Source organism: Sabethes cyaneus, chromosome 2 (assembly GCF_943734655.1).
Source record: "Sabethes cyaneus chromosome 2, idSabCyanKW18_F2, whole genome shotgun sequence".
Taxonomy (NCBI): domain Eukaryota; kingdom Metazoa; phylum Arthropoda; class Insecta; order Diptera; family Culicidae; genus Sabethes; species Sabethes cyaneus.
In genome coordinates this window covers 144,955,405-144,977,585 of record NC_071354.1, presented here as the reverse complement: position 1 = coordinate 144,977,585, position 22,181 = coordinate 144,955,405, and the positions used below count along the sequence as shown (strand labels likewise).

General features: G+C 36.5%; 1 protein-coding gene across 5 annotated transcripts in view; it reads left to right on the top strand.

The window, feature by feature from the left end:
• Positions 1–22,181, top strand: part of LOC128734301 (elongation of very long chain fatty acids protein 6) — a 62,946-nt gene that overhangs the window by 16,072 nt on the left and 24,693 nt on the right. For all 5 annotated transcript variants that reach the window (XM_053828413.1, XM_053828417.1, XM_053828418.1 and 2 more), the window contains one exon: positions 15,633–15,770. In XM_053828413.1, coding sequence (XP_053684388.1) covers positions 15,633–15,770 — 138 coding nt within the window. The remainder of the gene's footprint in view (positions 1–15,632; positions 15,771–22,181) is intronic.

The window sequence follows — 22,181 nt, the reverse complement described above, 5'->3', positions numbered from 1 at the left end:
GTGAGCAGCTAACAAAGGTGCACTGATAGATCAATCGAACATCCGCATTCGGAACTGTTTACCGAATCAGTCAATTGACACATGATGATGGGTGTAGTCTCTGCTTTGTTAGCAAATCACAGGACAAACACTTCATTGATCAAACAGCGAAATATTTTCGTACTTGAGACGCTTTCCGGTCGGTCACAACAGGTCTGGTGTTTCAATGGGACATGAGACAAATATCACCGAATCAATGCGTCATGATTATTGAGCAAACGCTTTATTCCAGAACGAAACAAACAGAAAGAGACACGTGAATCCTAGGAAAATGCGCAATAATCTACCAAATGAAAGAAACAACTCTTGTTTATTTTGCCAAAGCAATCGAGTTTTTAATCTAATTTTTCGATTTTTTGCAAACAGTTAAATATTTAGTGGATATTGCAAAACTTCACTTGATTCACTTGTCAGGAAATCACAATAATGCAATAGCTACGTACTGAAATGAAAATATCAGAATTCTATAAAGAATAAATCAATTAATCAGTAACTTATTTATTATTTTCCTAGTGTTTTTCATATGTTAGCTAATTTTAAAATGTACTTCATCGAAGCTATCGGAATTTTAATGATAATTTCTGCAACACATACAGATTATCGGAGTTATTAGATAGAATTATTGGATTAAACTTTTGGATACTTCCGTTTACCATAAATCTTAAGTCTTTCAAGGCCGGCTCTTTGGGTTTGTATATATACTATTGATTTGTATCGATACGTTGTACCACCCTCAGCAGACATGCTTTTCTTTTGCGTGCGCGAATATATGCGAAAGCATTGGTTGCGATAGCTACAAGGCGATTGACCCACTTTTTCCAAATCTATACCCACAACCCTCGTGTATAGTAAGCAGCCGTTCGTTGCGCGAGTTGCTGCTGGTGTCACAGCAGCGATCGGTGTTGTAGGGGTCTCAGTTCCATGCTGTTGGTACATTGATACATTGGCGAATTGTTTTATATGTGTAGCGATGTGATTTTTGTTTATTGGCTCTACTTCCACTACCATGGCCGGTGTTTTTTTCAGTTTTTTGGCTGGCTGAGTATGTCTAGCCAATCCGACGACCTCGCAAAAAACCAAAAGCTCATTGAAGAAAACACTTCGGTGCACATGGTGCGTCGTCTCATATCACAATTAACCCCTTGTGATTGCAAACTCCTTTCCGGTGTAAGCGTGTTTTAATTATATTTATATTGCGAACCGTTAATTATCAACAACTATGATTGAACAATTTTCAAGTTTCAAATCCAGGCTTACCCGTAAGATGTTTTTTTGAATCCACGCAGTAATTTTCAACGCAAAGCAATTTCCTAAAAAATGTGCGTATTTTTTTGAAAAATTTTCCGCCCAATTAATAAATTTGAACATTAATTTAAAAGTAACCGAGCATCCCAATATCAATTTTGGTGATCGGAAATGATGCAGGCTTCCTCAGTGTCTGTTTTCGAACTTCGAAGTTCGAAAACAGACACTGAAGAAGCCTGCAAGTTGTAGGCGAAATACGTATCTGTCGTGATTAAAATACACATGGTAAAATTAAATTGGATAAGTTTTCTTCTTAAAAACAAAAAATTTAAATTTTATGCATTTCTCATCGAATATAATCTGCCCTTTGAATGAAAGACGTAGGGGAAGGGCGGTAAAGACGGACACTGCGGGAAAGACGGACACTTGTCATATTTCAAAAACAATAATTTTTTGAAGCAAATCAATGATGGGAAATGTTTCTATAGATTGAATTAACACTTTTGAAATAAACTGCCGATTTTTAGCAGCGTAGCTGACAAATTTATAAGCAAAACAAAGAAAAAATGCGTATATACGCTAACCGATGTAATTTTGTGCGTGAAGAAAATAGCTGGTAAATCGTTAAAAAACAACATATTCATGCTAAACCGACGACATTGCGTTAGTTTGATCTTTCACTGAATATCCATTGGAAACCTAGTGAATTTTTGAATATTCAGTAAAAAGTTATTGAAGTTTGAAAAAATGGTATCCAAGTCGGGAAAGACGGACACCCAACGGTAAGGAAAGACGGACACACAGATTTTGAACAAAATGGGTTCACAATAACGCCCAACAACGATTTAACATTGCAAATACTTCCATATTATATATGTAAAAGTAACCAGAAGTCATATAACAGTTGAAATGAGCCAACTTTTAGAAACGATTAATTCGTCACCAATTAATATATTGAAGGGAACCATTCTATTTTCTCGTTCAAGGGGGGATCGGGAAGGGGGTTTCCTAAACCAATTCTTTCCTAAATACATTATGAAATATGTTAATTTTTCTTAATACTGATAATTCAACGACGCGTGACACCTTTTTGCGAGTGTCCGTCTTTCCCATATCAAGTGTCCGTCTTTCCCGCCCATGCGCAGAAACTCTGATTTATACATGATGTTTATAATATTAAAAAATGCATAAATTTTGGAAGAAATTTTCCAGCACACGTTGTAACTTTATTAGACAGAGACTTAAAGGTTCAGTTTATACGAAAATTGGGATCAATACAGTTATATTTGAGTAGATATTGAGTATTTACCTTAAGGTGTCCGTCTTTACCGCCCTTCCCCTAATAAAATAATAAATATCAATATGAATGTAGGGGAATTGTGGGTAGGACGAACAGAGTGATTAAGGTGGTGGTTGATGGTTGGTTCGACCAGTTAAGCATTAAAATTCGTAAATGTTGTGATGGGCATCCAACCTTCTAGCTATCTCATGATGTCTGAACGTACCCATCATCATTTGGAACTGTCAAATTTTGATAACGTACAGAAAAACTGAAAATAGGCAGTGATTCTGCGTACGGGTGTAACTTTTATGTCAACGAAATTAAGCTTTTTAAGTAGTTTAATTCTAAAATGTTTCCCATAAAATCAAGTATTTCGATTTAATACATTTTCAAGTAACACCTGCATTGAAAAAAATAGGTAACATGCAATCGTTTGCAGAGGCGGAAAGCACCTTTGCAGCCATATTTAAATTCCGTTCAGAATTCCAAAAAAAACGTTAGATATGTCATATAAGAAGAAAAGCATTGGCATAGCGACGCTCGATGGTTTTGTGTTCTTCGTTGTGCTCACGTGAAAAGAGACTTTTTTCCATGTTGGGGACACAATAGATGGTCGTAGCTAAACATCCCAAGCAACGATTTGGGTTTTATTAGAGTCTTATGGTGGCATTTAAGACCAAAATTGGTCATGAAAACCGTCATAAGAGTACAATAAAACTCACATTGTTTCTTGGGATTCCTCCATATCGACAAAAGGATTAGGACCCTTAACTGCCAGTTTCAGTAAAACGGTCCAGAACAACGTCACTTACTCTAGTCGACACAGTTTCGGAAAAAACGTCTACAAAATATTTCTATGTGCCTGAGTGTATGGCTTTTAATTTGGCTTCCTCACGTATTTTTTTAACTATAACTGGACTATACTTCTCCAGCAAATTATAACCTATAGCTATTGCAATTATCAGAAATATTCTTTCTCAACAGCTACAGCGGTTATATCATACTACATTGGAATGATTGCAATACTCCCCATTTGTTCATTTCTAATCGCAGATTGAAATTTTTTTCCCAACTCGTAAATGTATGCTCCGTGTTTACACGTAAAAGGTGTTCATGTTCATTTAACAATTCACTTCGAGCATGAACTCTTGGTTGTGAACCAACAGACTGTTGGCAACAGTAAGCGATTATTCTGCTGGTTTAATCAGTGATAAACCACAAATGCACGGATACGAGCAATTTACCGTACGTGTGTGGCACAGCGGTAGTTGTGCAGATGCTGCTGCTGTAGGTTGTAGGGTATACTGTAGAATGCTTCACGATGACCAACCCGTCAGATCGTAAAGAGAGACGCCGGTTGCGCGCGCACTTTTTACAGACTTCTCTTCACTCCTGTCTGTTTTATGCGATGCTCTTGAAGATTCTCTAGGATGTAGCATATATTGCTTATTGAACGAGAAATTCAATTAACCGGAAACAAGCACATGCTTGTCTGCCAGCTCAGTCGATGTTTTCTCATTGCTCTCAATACTCGTGCAATTTCTTCCGCCGTGCATCCTGTGCAAGTTATGTATAACATTCGGCTGATATTCTCCTTAGGTATTGTTAACTCTTCCGGTATTATGTATTTACAGTCATATCTTTTTCATGCGTTATTTTTCTGATAAAATATCACATTTTTATAAACTCACAGTATATAGCCACATATATTTTGGAACAGTTTATTTAACATTTCGTTTATTTCAAGTACCCTTTTACTGACATTTTTCAACCATGTTTCCGTATATGAAAAAAAAATTTCTACTGTGCATAAAATAACCAAATACATGTCACTATACAGCACAGATTCACAATTCATTGATGAATAGACATATTTTTCCTGCATAGACGCCTTTGTGTATTTCCCTCTCATTGAACTGATGTGATAGATATACACGATGCGAGGGTTTTTAAATACATAAAATGCAGAATCCAAGGACATTCTGTATCTGAGCTCTTCATCGGATGTGATGCTGGTGTTGAGCCAAAAGGTACCAGCTATATGAAATGCAAAACTTCATTGCACATGTAAATTCATAAATAGTCTTCTAGCAAATGTATCTAGTTTAGAGTCACTCACCGGCTAGCTAACAATCCGTTCGTACCATTGTGATGCATATATATAGGTACTTGGTTTTTGGTTCTTCCTCGTGATTCACCAGACCAACTAATGCTTATCAAATTGTCGTGTGTCGCCGTTTAGCCGGTATAGGCATCGATTTTCTACTATAGGCTAGATCGAGGAAGAAAACCGTCGTACCATATTGCACATTATCACGAACCGTGGTAAAAGTGGTCAGTATTTTGATGTATGAGAAAATCTTGAATGAAAAGGGGGTTAAAGTTTCAAAAATATTGTTTATTCGTTGTTGCCTACTCGCAGGTACATTAAATTTAGCCTTTATAAAAATTAATGAAAATATAAAGGAATGAAAATATAATGTGTGTCAAAAATATAGGGTACGAGACGGTATTTTCAGCATATTAAGTGGAAGCCTGAACAATACTCATGAATTATGGTAAAACTCTATTCTCGAAACTAGTTTTTCATACCAATTGGTTGGATAACATTTACTGAATATCTGAGTGCATTTTGGTATTAATAAAAAAACGCTTTTATATTTAAGTTATAGTCGACATAAATCAAAAGCAACATATGAAATGGGCCTATGTGCAAATGAGAGATTCTCCTTGTGTCTCCTCTCTTCCGCTGATAACGGCGATGCAAATGCACTTGAACGGATTAATTCGGCATGAAACGGTTGCTGGCGTTATTTGCTAGCTGTTGGTAACGATAAATTGCATTGGAGTGCATTCATGTCACCGTGGTAAACGCAAGATAGGAGACACAAAGAGAATCCCTCATTTGCACATAGACCCCTTTCACATGTTGCGCGAGAAATGATGAGGTTGCTGCGGCTATTTTAAGCCTGCGGCACTGAGTGGTTTCTATATCCAGCCTGTACGATACAAACCATAGCAGTTATAAAACAATCCCTCGAATAACTCAATGGGTAGTGCTACGCGTGCGCCCAGTCGTTAGTTCAACAATAAAGTTGATTTTTGGCATATTGTTCGAACTTATCAAAATCCTATCGATCGTTAATCAGCTATATTTATTTGAAGAAACCTGGAAAATTGCAAAGAGCAAACAGCACCACCAAAGGGCCTATTCGGTGGATCGCTGTACTTCACCAGCAGAGCAAAAGGGAGCCAAATGTTTTATGTATTGGTGTTTTTCAAGTGTTGCCAATATACCGGCAATATAATTAATTTAGTATGTTGTTTTATTTGATATGATAGAAGCGTTCTTGGTGCCTCTGCCTTGGGCATTTGTAGTAGCGTAAATTATGCACCTCAGTTTGTTTTGGTTGGTTTTAAAATTGAGATAAATGTTCAACTATTAAATGTAAATTGATTTATTGTTTCATGTCAGAATAGAATAGAAAGTGTTCCTCCTTGATGAAAAGAAGTAGAATTGCTCTCTGATACTATATTTATAGTTGTTTAATTCCTAGAATAAGCAAATGTAAACAAAATTATGTGTTTTTCAAACCAGCATAGAGAGTGATTACGCGTAAGCGATTACTTCTAGTTCTCTAACCCAATTAAGTGCTAATGGAGAATGGTTTTGATGTTTATTTAATATAAACCAGCAAAATTGGTAATTTTTTTTAAATATTTTATTACACATTAAACCGTATTCAGTATTGTCAAAAGGCAAAAAAGAAAGTACATTGGTTGAATTTAGTAGCATGCCGAAAACACCCTCCGGTACCCTATATATCTACATTCAGGCAGCTTCTTGAATATATGGTTTAGATGTGTGCTCTTGCATTATAATTCATCAGAAGATTTTTAAAGCAGCACTGCACTGCACTGCAACTAAACCACATCAATTTCGAAAAGAATTCCAAATGACCCCTTTTGAGTTCCTGTGGAACCGATGCTGGATATTGCGGAATGTGCAGATCGACTCAAAATACATCCAAATATGCACTAAAGAGCTCGTATTAAAAAATCCAATAATTTGATACCCCATTTGCCATATTATCGGAGAGAATTCCAAATGATCACTTTTGAGTTCCGGTAAAATCGATTCCGGATGTTCCGGAATGTCCAGATCGATTCAAAATACATCCAAATATGCATTAAAGGACTCGTGTTCAAAAATCCTGTGATTTAATACCCCATTTGCCGTGTTTTTGAAGAGAACTCCAAATGGCCACTTTTGCGGCCTGTTAGAACCGTTGCCGGATGTTCCGGAATGTCCAGATCAACTCAAAATACATCCAAATTTGCACTACAAAGCCCGTTTTGAAAAATCCTGTGATTTGATACCCCATTTGCCATACTTTCGAAGAGAATACTAAATGACCACTTTTGAGTTCCGGTAGAACCGACAACGGATGTTCCGGAGAGTGAGGCGTAAGCCAGCGCTCTACAGGATAGTGTAAAAGTCATTATTAGTGACTACAAATAAAATGGATAACTTTTGCGCTGTCAATTAAATAGATTTCTAATTTTATATCATCTGTTACTTATGACGTCAAAAAAATCCCAGTGCGATCTGGAATATCTCCGGGAAAATTGAACCATAATTTACCAGCATATTTTTTCATTGAATGCCAATCTAATGTGGTTCTTTTAAGACTAGTTGCATAAAAATCGATTGAAAATCAGTGGAGATAGAGCCAAAAGTGTAACTGAAAGTACCTTCATTTTTGATGTCGGGGACGTAAAGATTAAATGGTGTAATAGTGAATTGAATTTCTATTTTAATATTTTTTCTAGTCTCAAATTCCTTAGCAGTATTTCTGCCAACCTCGGATTTATGTGTAACGTTTTTAACTGTTCAAAATTTTATAACTAAACTGGAAAACAATGGAACAAAAACACTTTGTTGGAACGTTCAATTTGTTTCCAGTTAAAATTTGCTAAAACTTTTCACTTTCCCACTGTGCGACAGCTCGAGAGGATAAAATGATAAATAAATATAAGATATAACAAACATTGTTATCGAACGTATGCAGTACAGTCGCGCCCAGAAAAGGAAACAGGTTTATTGTAGAGACTTACACCAGTTCTGCTTCTGGTTTGTGGATTGGATAGAGAAAATTGGTAAAATTTCAAGGTCGATTTTATTTCTGTTTTCTCCGGCAGTTGCAGTTCGCTGTTATGCGCGCCCGGCATAAGTGGGACACCAGCACAATGGTACTTATATTGTGTAATGAGTTCTGAAGATGATGGAAAAGAGCCGGCTTTTATAAACTAGTTCCAATGTTTCGGATTGTTTCTCGATAAGATGTGTTAATACCAGTGTGTTCTTACTATTAGTTAAAATTAAGGTGTCGTAGTACTCAGGGTAAACATTAGACATATTTTAAAAGCTACATTATATAATAACGAAGTTTTACGTTGGTCAGTTTTTGGACATTGACGGCGTCATTATCACGAAGTGCAACTGTGTGCACTTCTTTTACAGTTCAATATCTAGTAGCACCTGCACGTTTTATATAAGTGCTAAACGAATTGGCAAAATGCCTAAAAGTCTTGAATTCCATTCGAACTTCAAAATCGATTTTCCGTATTTTATATTCTCAAAGGATTCATTTGAATTAATTAATTAATAATAATTATTAATAATAATTAATAAGTATTATTAATAATTAATAATACAGGTCGGACTCGATTATCTGGGCGCAAAAAAACTTTTTTAAAATGGGTTTTTTGAAATGTGTTTACTTTAAAAACGTTTTAACAACTGAAAAAAAAAATTTTTTTCACCCGGATAATCGAGTTCGAGCTGTAGTAGGATTGCAGATACGTTTTCGTCTTACTAAATACGGTCTATATTTATTTTATTTATTAAATGGCCATTACAAATATTTTAAAAAGTTTTTGTTCCTCCGGTGTTGGGCCACTGAAGGGGGGGAGGGCGAAAAAAAAAATAAAGAGAATTTTTTAATCGAGTAAAAAAAATATGGATTTTAGACATTTTTATTTTAAGTTTAAACGTGAAAACCAAATCTATTCTTGCTTTTAATATATTCGTTGTTAATTTCCATGTAAAAATCTACGAAAAAAAAGACAAAAACGAAAGAAAATTTTTTTGGCCGATTTTCGCAAATTTCGCTGTTTGAATTTCCATTTCTATTTCATGCTAAAAGCGTTAACTCAACCCGTACACTCGTTTTTCAAGTTTTTCAGGCTGTAGAGCCCAAAGACAATTGATTTTATTAAAAAAAATTAACTCATATCCTACAAATTATTTTTTTGCCCCCCCCCCCCCCCCCCCGATTTTTCAAGCCAATTTCCAAGGGGGGGGGGCCGAATCTCGGCTGGGAGAGGTTGTTAGAGTCAATAGGATCGTAGCGCTGACCCCGCACTGTCCTGTATTCTAACAGCTGGTTGCGAAGTCTGTCGTATAAAAAACAGAAGGTCAAATTTCGATAACGGAATTAGCACCCAGGCTTTGCTTGGGGTGACAAAAACTTATGAAATGATTTGCAAAGGCCTTAATTTAATTTAATCAATCAGCCTGCCCAGTTAGCTTCGAAGTACCATGATGCTGGTCTAACAAGCTAATCGTCGTATTGATCGTCGTACTAGCCACGTAATTGTCCTGTAATCTAATAACCAGCTACGAAGTCTGTCAACAAAGAAGTATCATATCGTTTTGTCACCCAGGTTTTGCTTTTATATTAAAAAAGAAAATATTTACGATGCGTCCAAATCAAAATGAGTTCATTAAGATGATATGAGTCGTCGTTGATTTTGTGAATTTCAAAGGCAGTTTTGCCTTTCTACTATATAAATATATAGTATAAAGGTATAGAAATCACTTGGAAAACCGGAAATGGAAAGAAGGTCCTGCGGGCCGAATGTCATATACCATTCGACTCAGTTTCGAAAAATGAGCATTTTCTGTGTGTGTGTGTATGTATGTGTGTGTGTGTGTGTGTGTGTGTGTGTGTGTGTGTGTGTGTGTGTGTGTGTGTGTGTGTGTGTGTGTGTGTGTGTGTGTGTGTGTGTGTGTGTGTGTGTGTGTGTGTGTGTGTGTGTGTGTGTGTGTGTGTGTGTGTGTGTGTGTGTGTGTGTGTGTGTGTGTGTGTGTGTGTGTGTGTGTGTGTGTGTGTGTGTGTGTGTGTGTGTGTGTGTGTGTGTGTGTGTGTGTGTGTGTGTGTATGTAACGCTTTCAATCTCACTTTTCTCGGAGATGGCTGGACCGATTTTAATGTTCTTAGTGTCAAATGAAAGGTATAGGTGTCCCATTGGTCGCTATTGAATTTCAAACTGATCGGACTTTTAGTTCAAAAGTTATGTATAAAAATACGAAAAATATGGGACTTCATTATCTCATAGATCCCTTAACCAATGTGAACAAAATTGATTGCATATGAAAGAGGAGCCTTACAAACCCTTAACTTCCAAATTTCATGACGATTGGACTTGTGGTTTGAAAGTTACATAAAGAAATGTGAAAAAATAGTATTTAAAACATATTTTTGTAACATTAAAGAATTAATTCAATGAAAAACATCACACATTTTATTATTATTTGAAAATTACTGCTGAGATCTATCAAACGAAACCGAGTTAATTAAAAACGGACAGTTCATTCAAAAGTTATTCAAACTTTAACACTTAACCACCGTATATTAAACCGTCAAAATGTGTGAAATCATAACATATCAATCAAATGTTGATTGTATTCAATGTGTGTGTGTATGTATGTATGTATGTATGTATGTATGTATGTATGTATGTATGTATGTATGTATGTATGTATGTATGTATGTATGTATGTATGTATGTATGTGTATGTGTATGTGATGACAATTTGCAATGAAATTCAAGAAAAGTGAGAAACATGTCAATAGTCAGAAGTTTTTGAAGCCTCTTAGTGGAATACGAACTCTGAAATAAAAGAAAAGAAAAAAACTTTTACCGACTAAATTCCACTATTTAATATTTATTCGCGACAGATACGTATACGCTTTGAAATAAGACACTGATGAAGCCTGCACGTCTTAGGCGAACTACGATTTGTTTTCGTTAGTGACATTTTAAAGGACAGATGTCTTATGTCATGTATCATGTTTTAATCAATAAATCAAAAATGACAAGCACTGGAAATCATATCGATCATATTTCTCATTCTCAAGCATGTTTATGGCGCAGTTTTTGCACTATTTTTCGACCTCATCTTGTTTTCCTAACCCTCTAACATTGTAAAAACGATGTGATCAAGTTAATGACTATCTTTTCATGAAAGTACATTCAAAAGAAGCTTAAGTTTTGATTTTCATGCAAAAATAATTATCTGAAGGAGCGCCAGCTAAGAAAAAGTTCAATTTCTCTTTTTCATATCTAATGCTCTATTCAGTTATTTTTTCTTATTCAGATATATTGCAAAATTGAAGCCAAGCAAACTAAGAGCAAAATTTTGAGATTAATCATTTTGTTGTAGATATCCTTTTTCTTCAAAAGCGAAGTATAATAATAATTTTTCTGAGCTCTTGTTTTTCAAAGATGCTAACTTTTGAACGTATGGTATTAATATCAAAATATCAAAAAAAAATCTACCCTTTGGGTTAAAACCACTCAAAAAAAAATATCAAAAAATCTGCTATGAACACATATTTTATATTGTCAGTTCAAAACAAGTTTCGTGTGTGGCTCTGAAACCCGAAAGTTAAGGCCGACCGATTATAAAACTAAATAAGTTCATCATAAGTTCATAAGTGTTCATCAAATAACATAAATGACGCTTACAAGGATTTACGCACCCAAGGAAAGAAAATATAATTATTCTGCGCAATACGTTGTGAATTTTACTGGCAAATAAGGATTTTGAGGAATACGGAACGGATATTTAAAAATATAGTCAAGTTAATTATAGATGTTCCTGAGAAATTAAATAATGATTATTGTGGCAGTAGAAAGGCTAGGTCACGCCGCTAGGTGGATTAATTCGGGTTTTGTTGTTTGAAATAAAAATTCTGTTCATGAAAATATATTCTTTGCGTTCAGGTAGGAAGAATGCAATAAATACATTTTTAAAAACAGAGTCCCTGCTTCCGAAATTGGGCTTTCCGACGAAAAGTTAATGATTGCTCATTTCTCGTTAAAGAGTTTTTCTATAAAATGTGTCCACAATAAAATTTTGCAACACACTCAGATTACTCTAACTTTTGAATCGTTGGGTAAAATTAATTGAAACTTTGCATGGACAAAGCTCAAACTGCATTGTTCATACTGTGTGAGTCTTTTTATCAGGTGCGCAAAGATATGAAAAATTGAGTCGAAAGAACAGCTCGTTTGCGACAAAAAATTTTGCATAAGTACATCGAAAATAAGAATCTATCACATCGTGCAATCGATAAACAGTTAGTAATCCCGAATTCTACGGTTTCTCGTGTCATAAAACAGTTCGAAGAACATCTGACTGTCGATCGTGAGTCAAGATATGAAGAAAAGGCGTCCGTATACTATGAGGGATCACAAAATTTGCCAAAAAATTCGTGATTTGGCAAGCAGTTTGTTCATGTACCTAGACTACGGAGTACACCTTTCGTGACCACGAATACCGTGAATGGACCGGTGTATTTAAAAGAGTGTCTCCAAAAGCGACTTCTTCTTCTTCTGAAGTCTCACAACTGACCTACGATCTCCAGGTAGAATTTGGCTTCATGCCATTACGCAAAGGCCGTGCTGGAGTGGCATAAGGCAAGTGATGTCGATTTCATGTCAAAAGATCATAGCCCCTCAAATACACCGGTGCTGCGGCCAATCGAGAAATACTGGGCTATTATGAAGCAGAATCTTTTGAAACATCCTAAAGTAGTCAATACAGTTGATGAAATGAAGAAAGCATGGCTAAATATACAAAACATGTCGATTTTGAGGTTGTGTAAAATTTCATGGGCGGGGTTAACGTCAAAGTATGGGCATTCGGATTCTGAAACTAAGTTTGATTGTTCAAATGATACCCTGAAAGTTTGATGGCAATCGGATGAAAACTCGAATTATGCGATTTAGTTTTGTGTGCTGCAATTTTAACGTGGACATCCTTTAAAATACAGCACCACAAAAAACCGGTTTTAGAAGGTTCAGCAAGCTTTCTATCCTAAAGCTACTAATCTGCTCGAAAATCCCCTTAAGCGGCATACATACTTATCATGTAGCTTACAAAAGCAGTAACACACTGCGTGATCTACTTTACAACGCGATAGATAAGATTTTCGCAAGAGATAGGTCTGGGATTTATCAATTTAAAACCAAAGGTCAATGTATATTGACCAAACTCACCATGAGCTCAAAGTCCGCGAAAAACGGCTTGGAAACGCTATGAACATCAAGCGCATGAGTAAATGAATGGTGACAATACGTGGCACCAGACTTATGATAAAGTGTAGACGGGTGAAAACGTGTAAGTCCTTTTTGAGTGAATGAAATTAACGATTCAATACCATTAAATAATTTAACAAACATTACTCTTGAGTTACTTTGTTCGACAATAATTTGTAGGACATCTTTTTATAGATGGGCAATGTGTTAGTTAGTTGCAAGAACAATAAATCTGATATATGAGCCTTTACCGGTTTTTGGTGCTAACAGACCAAAAGAGAAAAAAATGAAATGGGAAAGTTTGTTCAAAGCGGTCGTTTCTGAAATGTATGGTTGTCTGTTCTAAAAAAAATATTTAGTTTCCTACATGTCAGCTAAACATTTCAAAGTAAGAAACGGAAAGACGCTTCAATTATATTGATTTACTTCTATCAAACAACACATCGTTTTGTGTTCTTTACGTAACTTTCTAATTACAAGTTCAGTTATCATTAAACTTGAAAGTTCAAAGAAAACATTGTGTTTTGTGTTTAACATAGTTTTAAATATAACTTTTTAGTTGAAAGTCCTATCAATAAAAATTTAGTAGTAAAGGCGTCAGATCTTTAATTTGAAACTAAACTAACGTTGTATTCGATGCTACCATCCATCAACGAATTACTGGATGAGTTGATGAGAAATCCTTTATATAGCTTTGAAATCAAATTTGAAGCTTCATGTTCAAATGACGGATATGTTAATACAATTGATGATTTGAACTTGACAATCGACAAAATACTCCTGCAAATTACCACTGATCCAACGGTAACGAAGTTGGTTAGATAGGCTGGAATGAACAAATATCCTAAAACAAAATATGTAGACAAAAATTAACAAAGAAACGTTCCTACAACAGCAATGCGCCATTCCCCAGTGGACTTCAATCTCTAATGATGGAGGCGCGTGAAAAGCTCCACTGAACTACTTGTAAACTAATTTCGCATTTAAATACGAACGGCTTCCTCTTCTTGCGAGATTAACAGTTTATAAAGCCAGTTGGTGCTCCTAGGTTGAGGGTAATTGCCTCAATTTGCAATCGATTAACCGACCGAAGCCGACTTCCACAGTGTGTAAGTTGTGTTTCCTACTTTTCAGCGCATATTAAGTAGATCGGTGACATAAACCGTTATTTATATTGACCTGTGTCGGTAGTTTCAGCAGTAATGCAGTTCAATAGTGGGCTTATATTATTGATTATTAAAGATATATTGCATGTTTTATTCAACGATGTCTCCAAAATATATGATTGATTGAAATGCAGAATAGATCACTGTGGGTCATTGGCAGCTGTGTTTTTTTTCTGAACAAACGTATATTTCCATAATAAAAACTAGGTGTATAATGTATGTACTTTATTTGGTTCTACTCTAATGTTCAAGAAATAATTGCCTGGGCAAAAAAACATAATACATTGATTTCTTTATTTCATATGACGAAATATATGAAAGATAGCATATCATCGCTTTCAATTAACTAATGAGGTTTCATATCGTAAAACAGGGTACCCTTTTTAATCTGGTGACATTTTGCCAAAATTATTTAAACCATAAACCAAATCTATCGCATAAATTTAAAAAATCTTAGATGAATGCATGCACAACTCTAGATTATGCGGAACAAATTTTATCATATTAAAAATAAATGCATTGTTACGGGCGCGAGAAGTAAAATCATTTAGTATTATATTACTCTAATGTTTGCCAGTCATCTTTAAGAGTTGTATCACTCAAAAATATTTACCTAAATTATTCTGGAGGAGCTGCGAATTATCAAAGATATCGCATTTTACGGTACACCCTTTTAGTATAACGCGCGCTAGTAAGGTCATTGAACTTTCACCTCGATTTTCACATTAGCCGTTCAACCACCCCGGTTTGACAGATTCTTACCTAACAAATAAGCATGCCCTTTCCACAGCGTACAGTACACCGGCCACCAGAGGAAGCAAACAAGTGGTTGTGTCATGCAACTTGTTATTGGCAAAAGTATATCGGACTGTTTGCATTCGTTCTTGTAAGTCCACTAAGTAACGTCACGTTTAGTACTTCAGTACCTAGCACGGCTATACAGAACATTCGCCATGGTTTTTGCATTCACTTTTCACATGCAAATGCATCAAAGCACGCCTGCAGTGTAATGTGATATATTTTTAAGAAGTTTAAGTTTGGAATGAACTGCCACGGGTCGCTATTTAACGACCGATGGATTACGGCATATCACTATGCGGTTTCAAATATTCAGTTCAATACATAAACTATTCCTTTATTCAGCCGAGTTCGATGCGATATATTACTTTGCTAAATTGATTGATTACTAAAGGTGATTAAGCATATTGCAGATTCGATTGAGGTGATTTGAAGTAAGTCTACTTGTCTATGGCTTGTCATAATCCGTTGTGTCTAGACTGTTATTTCTAAACCGGCACAACCATTTCCTGCTGGATATAAGGCGAAATTAGATACCCAACTACAGATTGTAATTTGTAAATTCTGTCTGTTTAACTGCCAACTAATGATTTCCACAAAATAAACGTGTTGCTGTGATTTTCTATGTATTAAGTAAATTTAAGTTGTAATTAGGAATTGAATAGTTTTGACAGTGTTATTAATTAGTCTTTCTCTTAATCCTTTTTCAGGTTCGAACTGCGAGGGCTGTTAGCGATATGGAACTCGTTACTAGCAATGTTCAGTATAATGGGTGCGTGTAGGACAGCGCCCGAGCTAGTGCACGTGCTGCGGCACTATGGTCTCTTTCACTCCGTGTGTGTGCCTAGGTGAGTCATTGTTATCAATCAACAATAAATTTTGCCAATTTTGGGGACTGCCCAGATATTACAGAATGTTGCTTTGGGCCATTTTCCACTTCTCACCACCCCTCCTGTACCGGCGTTTTATGACGAATGGACGTATTGTCTCTGCTTCCTCAAGCGCGTTGTGTAATGTCTTACTATCTGCAGGCTGATAAGCATTATTTAAACAAAAAATCGCGCTATCGCTGCGATAAAAACTGGGTTTCCTTTTTGTACAGTATGGATCATATGAATTATATTAAACAAGAATCAGCTTTGTTTCCCAGAACTACCCTTTTCCTTGTTTTAGGTTAGGTAACTTGGTACTTTTCGAAACTGAACGCATACTGTATACACTTACCTGCTGTTTCATCAGAGTAATTTAATTACGAAGGTCTTCGTATTAAATTCCGCTTTCGGGAATTGACGTGCTGATTTTATTCCACAGGTTTCACAGTTGAGTTCAGGACAATTGCAGAGATAGCGATATGCCCTATTGACTCTTACAGCCTCTCTCAGTCAAGATTTGAAGCTACAATGACCGGCTTGTTAGAACAGTGCCAACACTCGCAGCCAATTGAGAAGGATCTGTAAGACTCTGCTGTCTGATTTCCTGTATACGTTACCTTGCCATGCCGCATTGCCTTTGAAATCCCAAACATAGATCAAATCAAAACCTGATTAACTATTATTAATGTTAATAGTTAGCGTAAACAACAAATGTTAAATGTCCATAATGTTTGTGTCGAATTACCGTGCATGCTTTGATCTCGTTTATAGTCAGTGCGCCATGAGTATAGTTTTTATGTCAATATTTGCATTGCATTCAAAACTGCAGTATTAAACTGTTATGTACTTATTATATATTTATACAACTTTGCATCGGTTCTTAAGTACTTAGCGGTCATCGAAAAAAGGAACGTTCTGTCGGTACATTCTGCCTTCGAAATTTGACCTGGTTTTTTATTTGACAGGCTTTGCAGCTAACAACAGGGTGGCCGCTTAGTCGGCAAAAGCGGGAAAAAGTCGGTCATCCGAGCCTGTCGGGAATTTAACGAAAGTTGCTCTAAATCGAGAATTTAGGGGAGCTCTGTAACCGCAAGGTTACCGAGTCTGCTTTGACAAGCGATTGGTCATAGGTTCGAATCTTAGTAGAATTAGGCCATTCGATGACAAAGTGACTTTAGCATGGGTTTATTCTGAGGCCCCTCACCACCCTTCCTTCGTGCTGAATTCTATGTTATCCCGATATGGCCTATTGACAGTGCAAAAAATGAGGCACTGGTTTTCTGCGCCAGGGATGATGGCTATAATTGGGAACAGCACTATCATGTGGGACGAGGTGGGTAAAGTAGAGAAAAGCGTTGAAGGAAGGGTACTCAATTACACACAAGCACGCTTAAAATTCAATAAGCATATCGCTCACTCAATAGCGATTATATCCAAAATAAATGCAGTGCGGGTTATACAGCAAACACCCGGTCGATATCATAATAGATCAAACCATACTGGTCGCAGTGATGAGTCCATACAGGAAAAAACTACAAGGTATACAACCCTAAGGGTTGTACGAATGAGTGACGTAGGACTATATAAGATCATTAGATTAAAGACTAATGTAAACTGCATTTCTGACATAGGTATGTTTACAAGAATCTGTGAGTACCGTTGTTTAAGTGAATGTTTAAAAGATACGAACGAAATATTCAGATTCAATTCTTCATTGAACGCAATGATGGCTTTGAAAATACGTGGACGGGGGTTCAACAGTACAACGCCTGCAACCATTGCCATTGAGACATAGAAGATTTCTTTTAAAAATCACTTGTGTGCATCATAAAGGTTGAAATAGTAATGAATGACCTGCCCACAGATTATTGTATTAAATATGATTATGCATAGCTTGAAATGTTTCAATAATCTTACTTTTACTCGTAAAAAAGCCATTGGTTACAAATAACATTAAAGCCAAAGCACGTTCATTGCAAATATGACATACCATTCGGATGTCCGTCTCTTTTAACATGAATGGCAACAGGCACGTAAGTTAACGGCGTCGATTCACTGTCTTTTGCTCCAAGAAGGTTTTACTAGTTTACTTTCACAGCTTACCGCTTGTTACATAGCAGAAAATATGGCACATACGCAAAAGTTTCTGTTTTATTTGTATGAGAGTCCTTATTCTTCTACCACAGGGGTGAAGGGTCTCAAACCATCCCCCCTTTTAGAAGGGGAAGAGGTCTCAGTACACCATAGAAAAAATTATTACCTCCAAAAACCCCCATATGCCAAATTTGGTTTTATTTGCTTGATTAGTTCTAGATTTATGAGGAAATTTGTATTTCATTTGAATGAGAGCACCCCCCCTCTTAGAAGAGGAATGGGTCTCAGTACACCATCGAAAAAAATCCTACCTTCTAAAACCCCCACCTGCCAAATTTGGTTCCATTTGCCTGATTAGTTCTAGAGTTATGAAGAAATTTGTATTTCATTTGTATGGAAGCCTCCCCTATTAGAAAGAGAAGAGGTCTCAATACATCATAGAAAAAATTCTTACTTCCAAAAACCCCCACATGCCCAATTTGGTTTCTTTTGATTGATTAGTTCTCGAATTATGAGGAAATTTGTATATTATTTGTATGGGAGCCCCCCCACTCCCCTCTCTTACGCCGTCCATAAAATTGCTCTTTCGCCCCCTTCATAAAATTGTTGATCATTTCGTCTTTCCAACGACATATAAATTGTTCAGTTTCGTTCAGTAGTTTAGTAGTTTTTAGCATTTGAAATCTTTCATTCCAACGTTACACTCTGGACACCTCAATTTTGCAATAAAACAAATTTGCTAGAAGTTTAATCCATGAAACAATTTTATATCATTTATGTGTGTATCGTTAATAATTATCAAACAAATTAACATTACTTATTTGGTCTGCATGAAAAATTGGCGAACTTTGGAGTTTACCCTTACCATGAGGGTCAGTGCAGACTTGTTGGTAACCAATTCAGCTGCGTTTGTCCAAGATTTTCGAAATTTATCTATAGTTGTTGCTTGTTGTTTGTGTAGGGACAGCTCTCTCTACACCAAAGTCCATTACCGCTCGATAGAAAGTAACTCTGGGCAGTTAGGTGGATTCGCCTCTTGCGGTACAATATGGACTCCCTTAGCATCATACCATTCCACTATGGTCCAGAAAGCCAAATTAGGTGGAAAAAATTGTTTACTCAGTAGTCGTTGATTTTAGACTATTTACGTCTTAGAAACATAATCTTGATTTAGGATGGCACTTTTTTTGGCATGAGCTATTTTAGGGTGACCCTTAAATTAACCAAGATCCAGAAATTATCTTCCAAACGAAACAAGATAGAGCGATATTCACTGCAGCAATTTCATAGCTTGAAATATTTTGAGTAATATTGTAGAAGACAAAATCCTTCTATCTCGAACCGTTTCCATATTAGGGCGATTTTCCTGAGTCAAGTTAGGGTGACCCTGCTATTTTGCGATTTTTCTCCATAACTTTTTTATTTTGCATTTCTCGCAAAACACTTCTTCAGATGACTTTTGAAGCTCAATAAGACGCAACTTTTGGTGAAAAAAGAAATTGGCTATCTATTTTACTTCTACACTTATATTAAATTTTATGATAAAAATAGGCCGTTTTCAAATGTTAGTATCTCAGAAAGGTGCAAGCAGAATTAAAATCGGTTTATGGGGTTTGAAAGTTCGTGATTTTTTGTGCATAATATCAAAAAATTGGAGAGTGGATTTTTTTCTATCTCAAATAAATCAACTTTGAATATGTGTGGTTTTAACATATTTAAGTATATAAAAGTAAACGAGTTGCGCCATAACTCCGGAAGGCCTTGACTGTTCTTGATTAAACTTAGCGTACATGTTTCTTGACATAAGTAAATCAGTACAGGGGGTTGACAAAAGCGGGGTGGTCGCTGAAAATGGGAGCGGGGGGTACAAATAAGTAAAAGTAGCTGTAATTATATTGCATTTAAACCGTTATAAGTTGTGTGAGTGGTCCAAATCTAAAAGAGAATGTATAAACTTAACCTCATGTTTGTTGACTTGAACTTTATAATGAGGTTAGACATTAAAAACGGTAGACTTTCCAATAAACAGAGGGAATGGTAGACAAAGTAATGAAATCATATGTGTTTCATAGTATCATGGAGTGGAACTACCGAATGAGAAGTTTAAATAGTTTTCTACCCGCGACGGGGATTTCCGTGATTCCCACCTCCCCTTTCATCAGAGGCCACCATTCTTTTGTCTTTCAGCCACTTGTACATTTGTTTTCGTTAAGGTTAAAAATCACAGGCGAGCGTGTGTGAAAAGCATAGCATCCAAAGCGTACTCCACTGACGCAAGCCTACGCCAAACAACTGCTGGCACTGTGTGCATACATTCTGCGTTCGTTCGTTTTTTATTTGTTAACGGAGACTTTAAATCATTAGATTCATTCGTCTCCGATATACATTCTGCTACCTGCACACTCGCGAGTGTACAGCCTCATATTAACTTTCTACACATCCCGCCCGCGAATCCAAAGCTCACGAGCTCACGAGGTCGTGAGCACGAGCGGCACACTAGGATGTATGGATACGGATTTTACTTTTCTTCTTCATTTTACACCCTCGCTTACACAGGCGGGTAAGTGTGCGGGCCAATGCGAGCGATGATAGGTATCAACTACTGGGTTGCAATGACGAGCGTAAGCAACGACCGTAGCTGATAACTAAATAGCAAAGCATTGCAAAGCCTAGGTGCTACATTCCGTTATCGAAACTTGACCTTGTTTTTTTATACGACAGACTTTGCAGCCAGCTGTTAGAGTGCAGGACAATTGCAGGGCCAGTTGCTACGATCCTGTTGACTCTAACAGCCTCTCCCAGTCGAAATTCGAACATATGACGGCTGGCTTATTAGACCAGCATCATACCTCGAGGCCAACTGGGAGGTGATAACTAAATACACTATGGCAAAAACTTGTCGCAGTGCATGAGAATATCAGCAAAGAAATCCGAAAGAAACGATCATGCATATGTGTTCGTTAGAAGTCATGACGCGAATGCGGTCTTCACAACACTACGTTTCAGTTTGCAAATTCTCATAATACAAAAAACAAAGCTTTTTTCCTCATTTAGACATATCTACCGCTTTCCTTGATTCGCTCTTCTCGGTCAGCGGCCCTTTTGTCTACAGCAACGCGTACGTCTCTCCGAAGATAATAAAAGAGACATAAAGTCTTCCTTATATTGTTCTACTTCCGTAGTTGTGACCCTCCCATCTTTTCACACGCTCTTCATCTTATCTCCCAGCCACTTGTACAACTTCTAACAGACCAAATGCAAGATATTATTATTATTATTATTCTATATTTGAGAGGTTTTCAGCCTGTGGCTGGTTCGCCCCTTAATGCAAGATGATCGCAGCCACTTTTACTTATTTGTACCTCCCGCTCCCATTTTCAGCGACCACCCCGCTTTTGTCAACCCCCTGTACTGATTTACTTATGTCAAGAAACATGTACGCTAAGTTTAATCAAGAACAGTCAAGGCCTTCCGGAGTTATGGCGCAACTCGTTTACTTTTATACACTTAAATATGTTAAAACCACACATATTCAAAGTTGATTTATTTGAGATAGAAAAAAATCCACTCTCCAATTTTTTGATATCATGCACAAAAAATCACGATCTTTCAAACGCAATCAACCGATTTTAATTCTGCTTGCACCTTTCTGAGATACTAACATTTGAAAACGGCCTATTTTTATCATAAAATTTAATATCATTGTAGAAGTAAAATAGATAGCCAATTTCTTTTTTCACCAAAAGTTGCGTCTTATTAGGCTTCAAAAGTCATCTGAAGAAGTGTTTTGCGAGAAATGCAAAATAAAAAAATTATGGAGAAAAATCGCAAAATAGCAGGGTCACCCTAACTTGACTCAGGAAAATCGCCCTAATATGGAAACGGTTCGAGATAGAAGGATTTTGTCTTCTACAATATTACTCAAAATATTTCAAGCTATGAAATTGCTGCAGTGAATATCGCTCTATCTTGTTTCGTTTGGAAGATAATTTCTGGATCTTGGTTAATTTAAGGGTCACCCTAAAATAGCTCATGCCAAAAAAAGTGCCATCCTAAATCAAGATTATGTTTCTAAGACGTAAATAGTCTAAAATCAACGACTACTGAGTAAACAATTTTTTCCACCTAATTTGGCTTTCTGGACCACAGTGCATTCCAAAACATCTTTGGCGTAGTGACAGGATGCCAAATCAGGCCAAAATAGCGAGGGTACATCATGGCTGTGTAGGAATGGTAACAATCGTTTCTGCAGGCATTCTTCGCGGTATATTTCCTTGTTAACCGTTCCCGTAG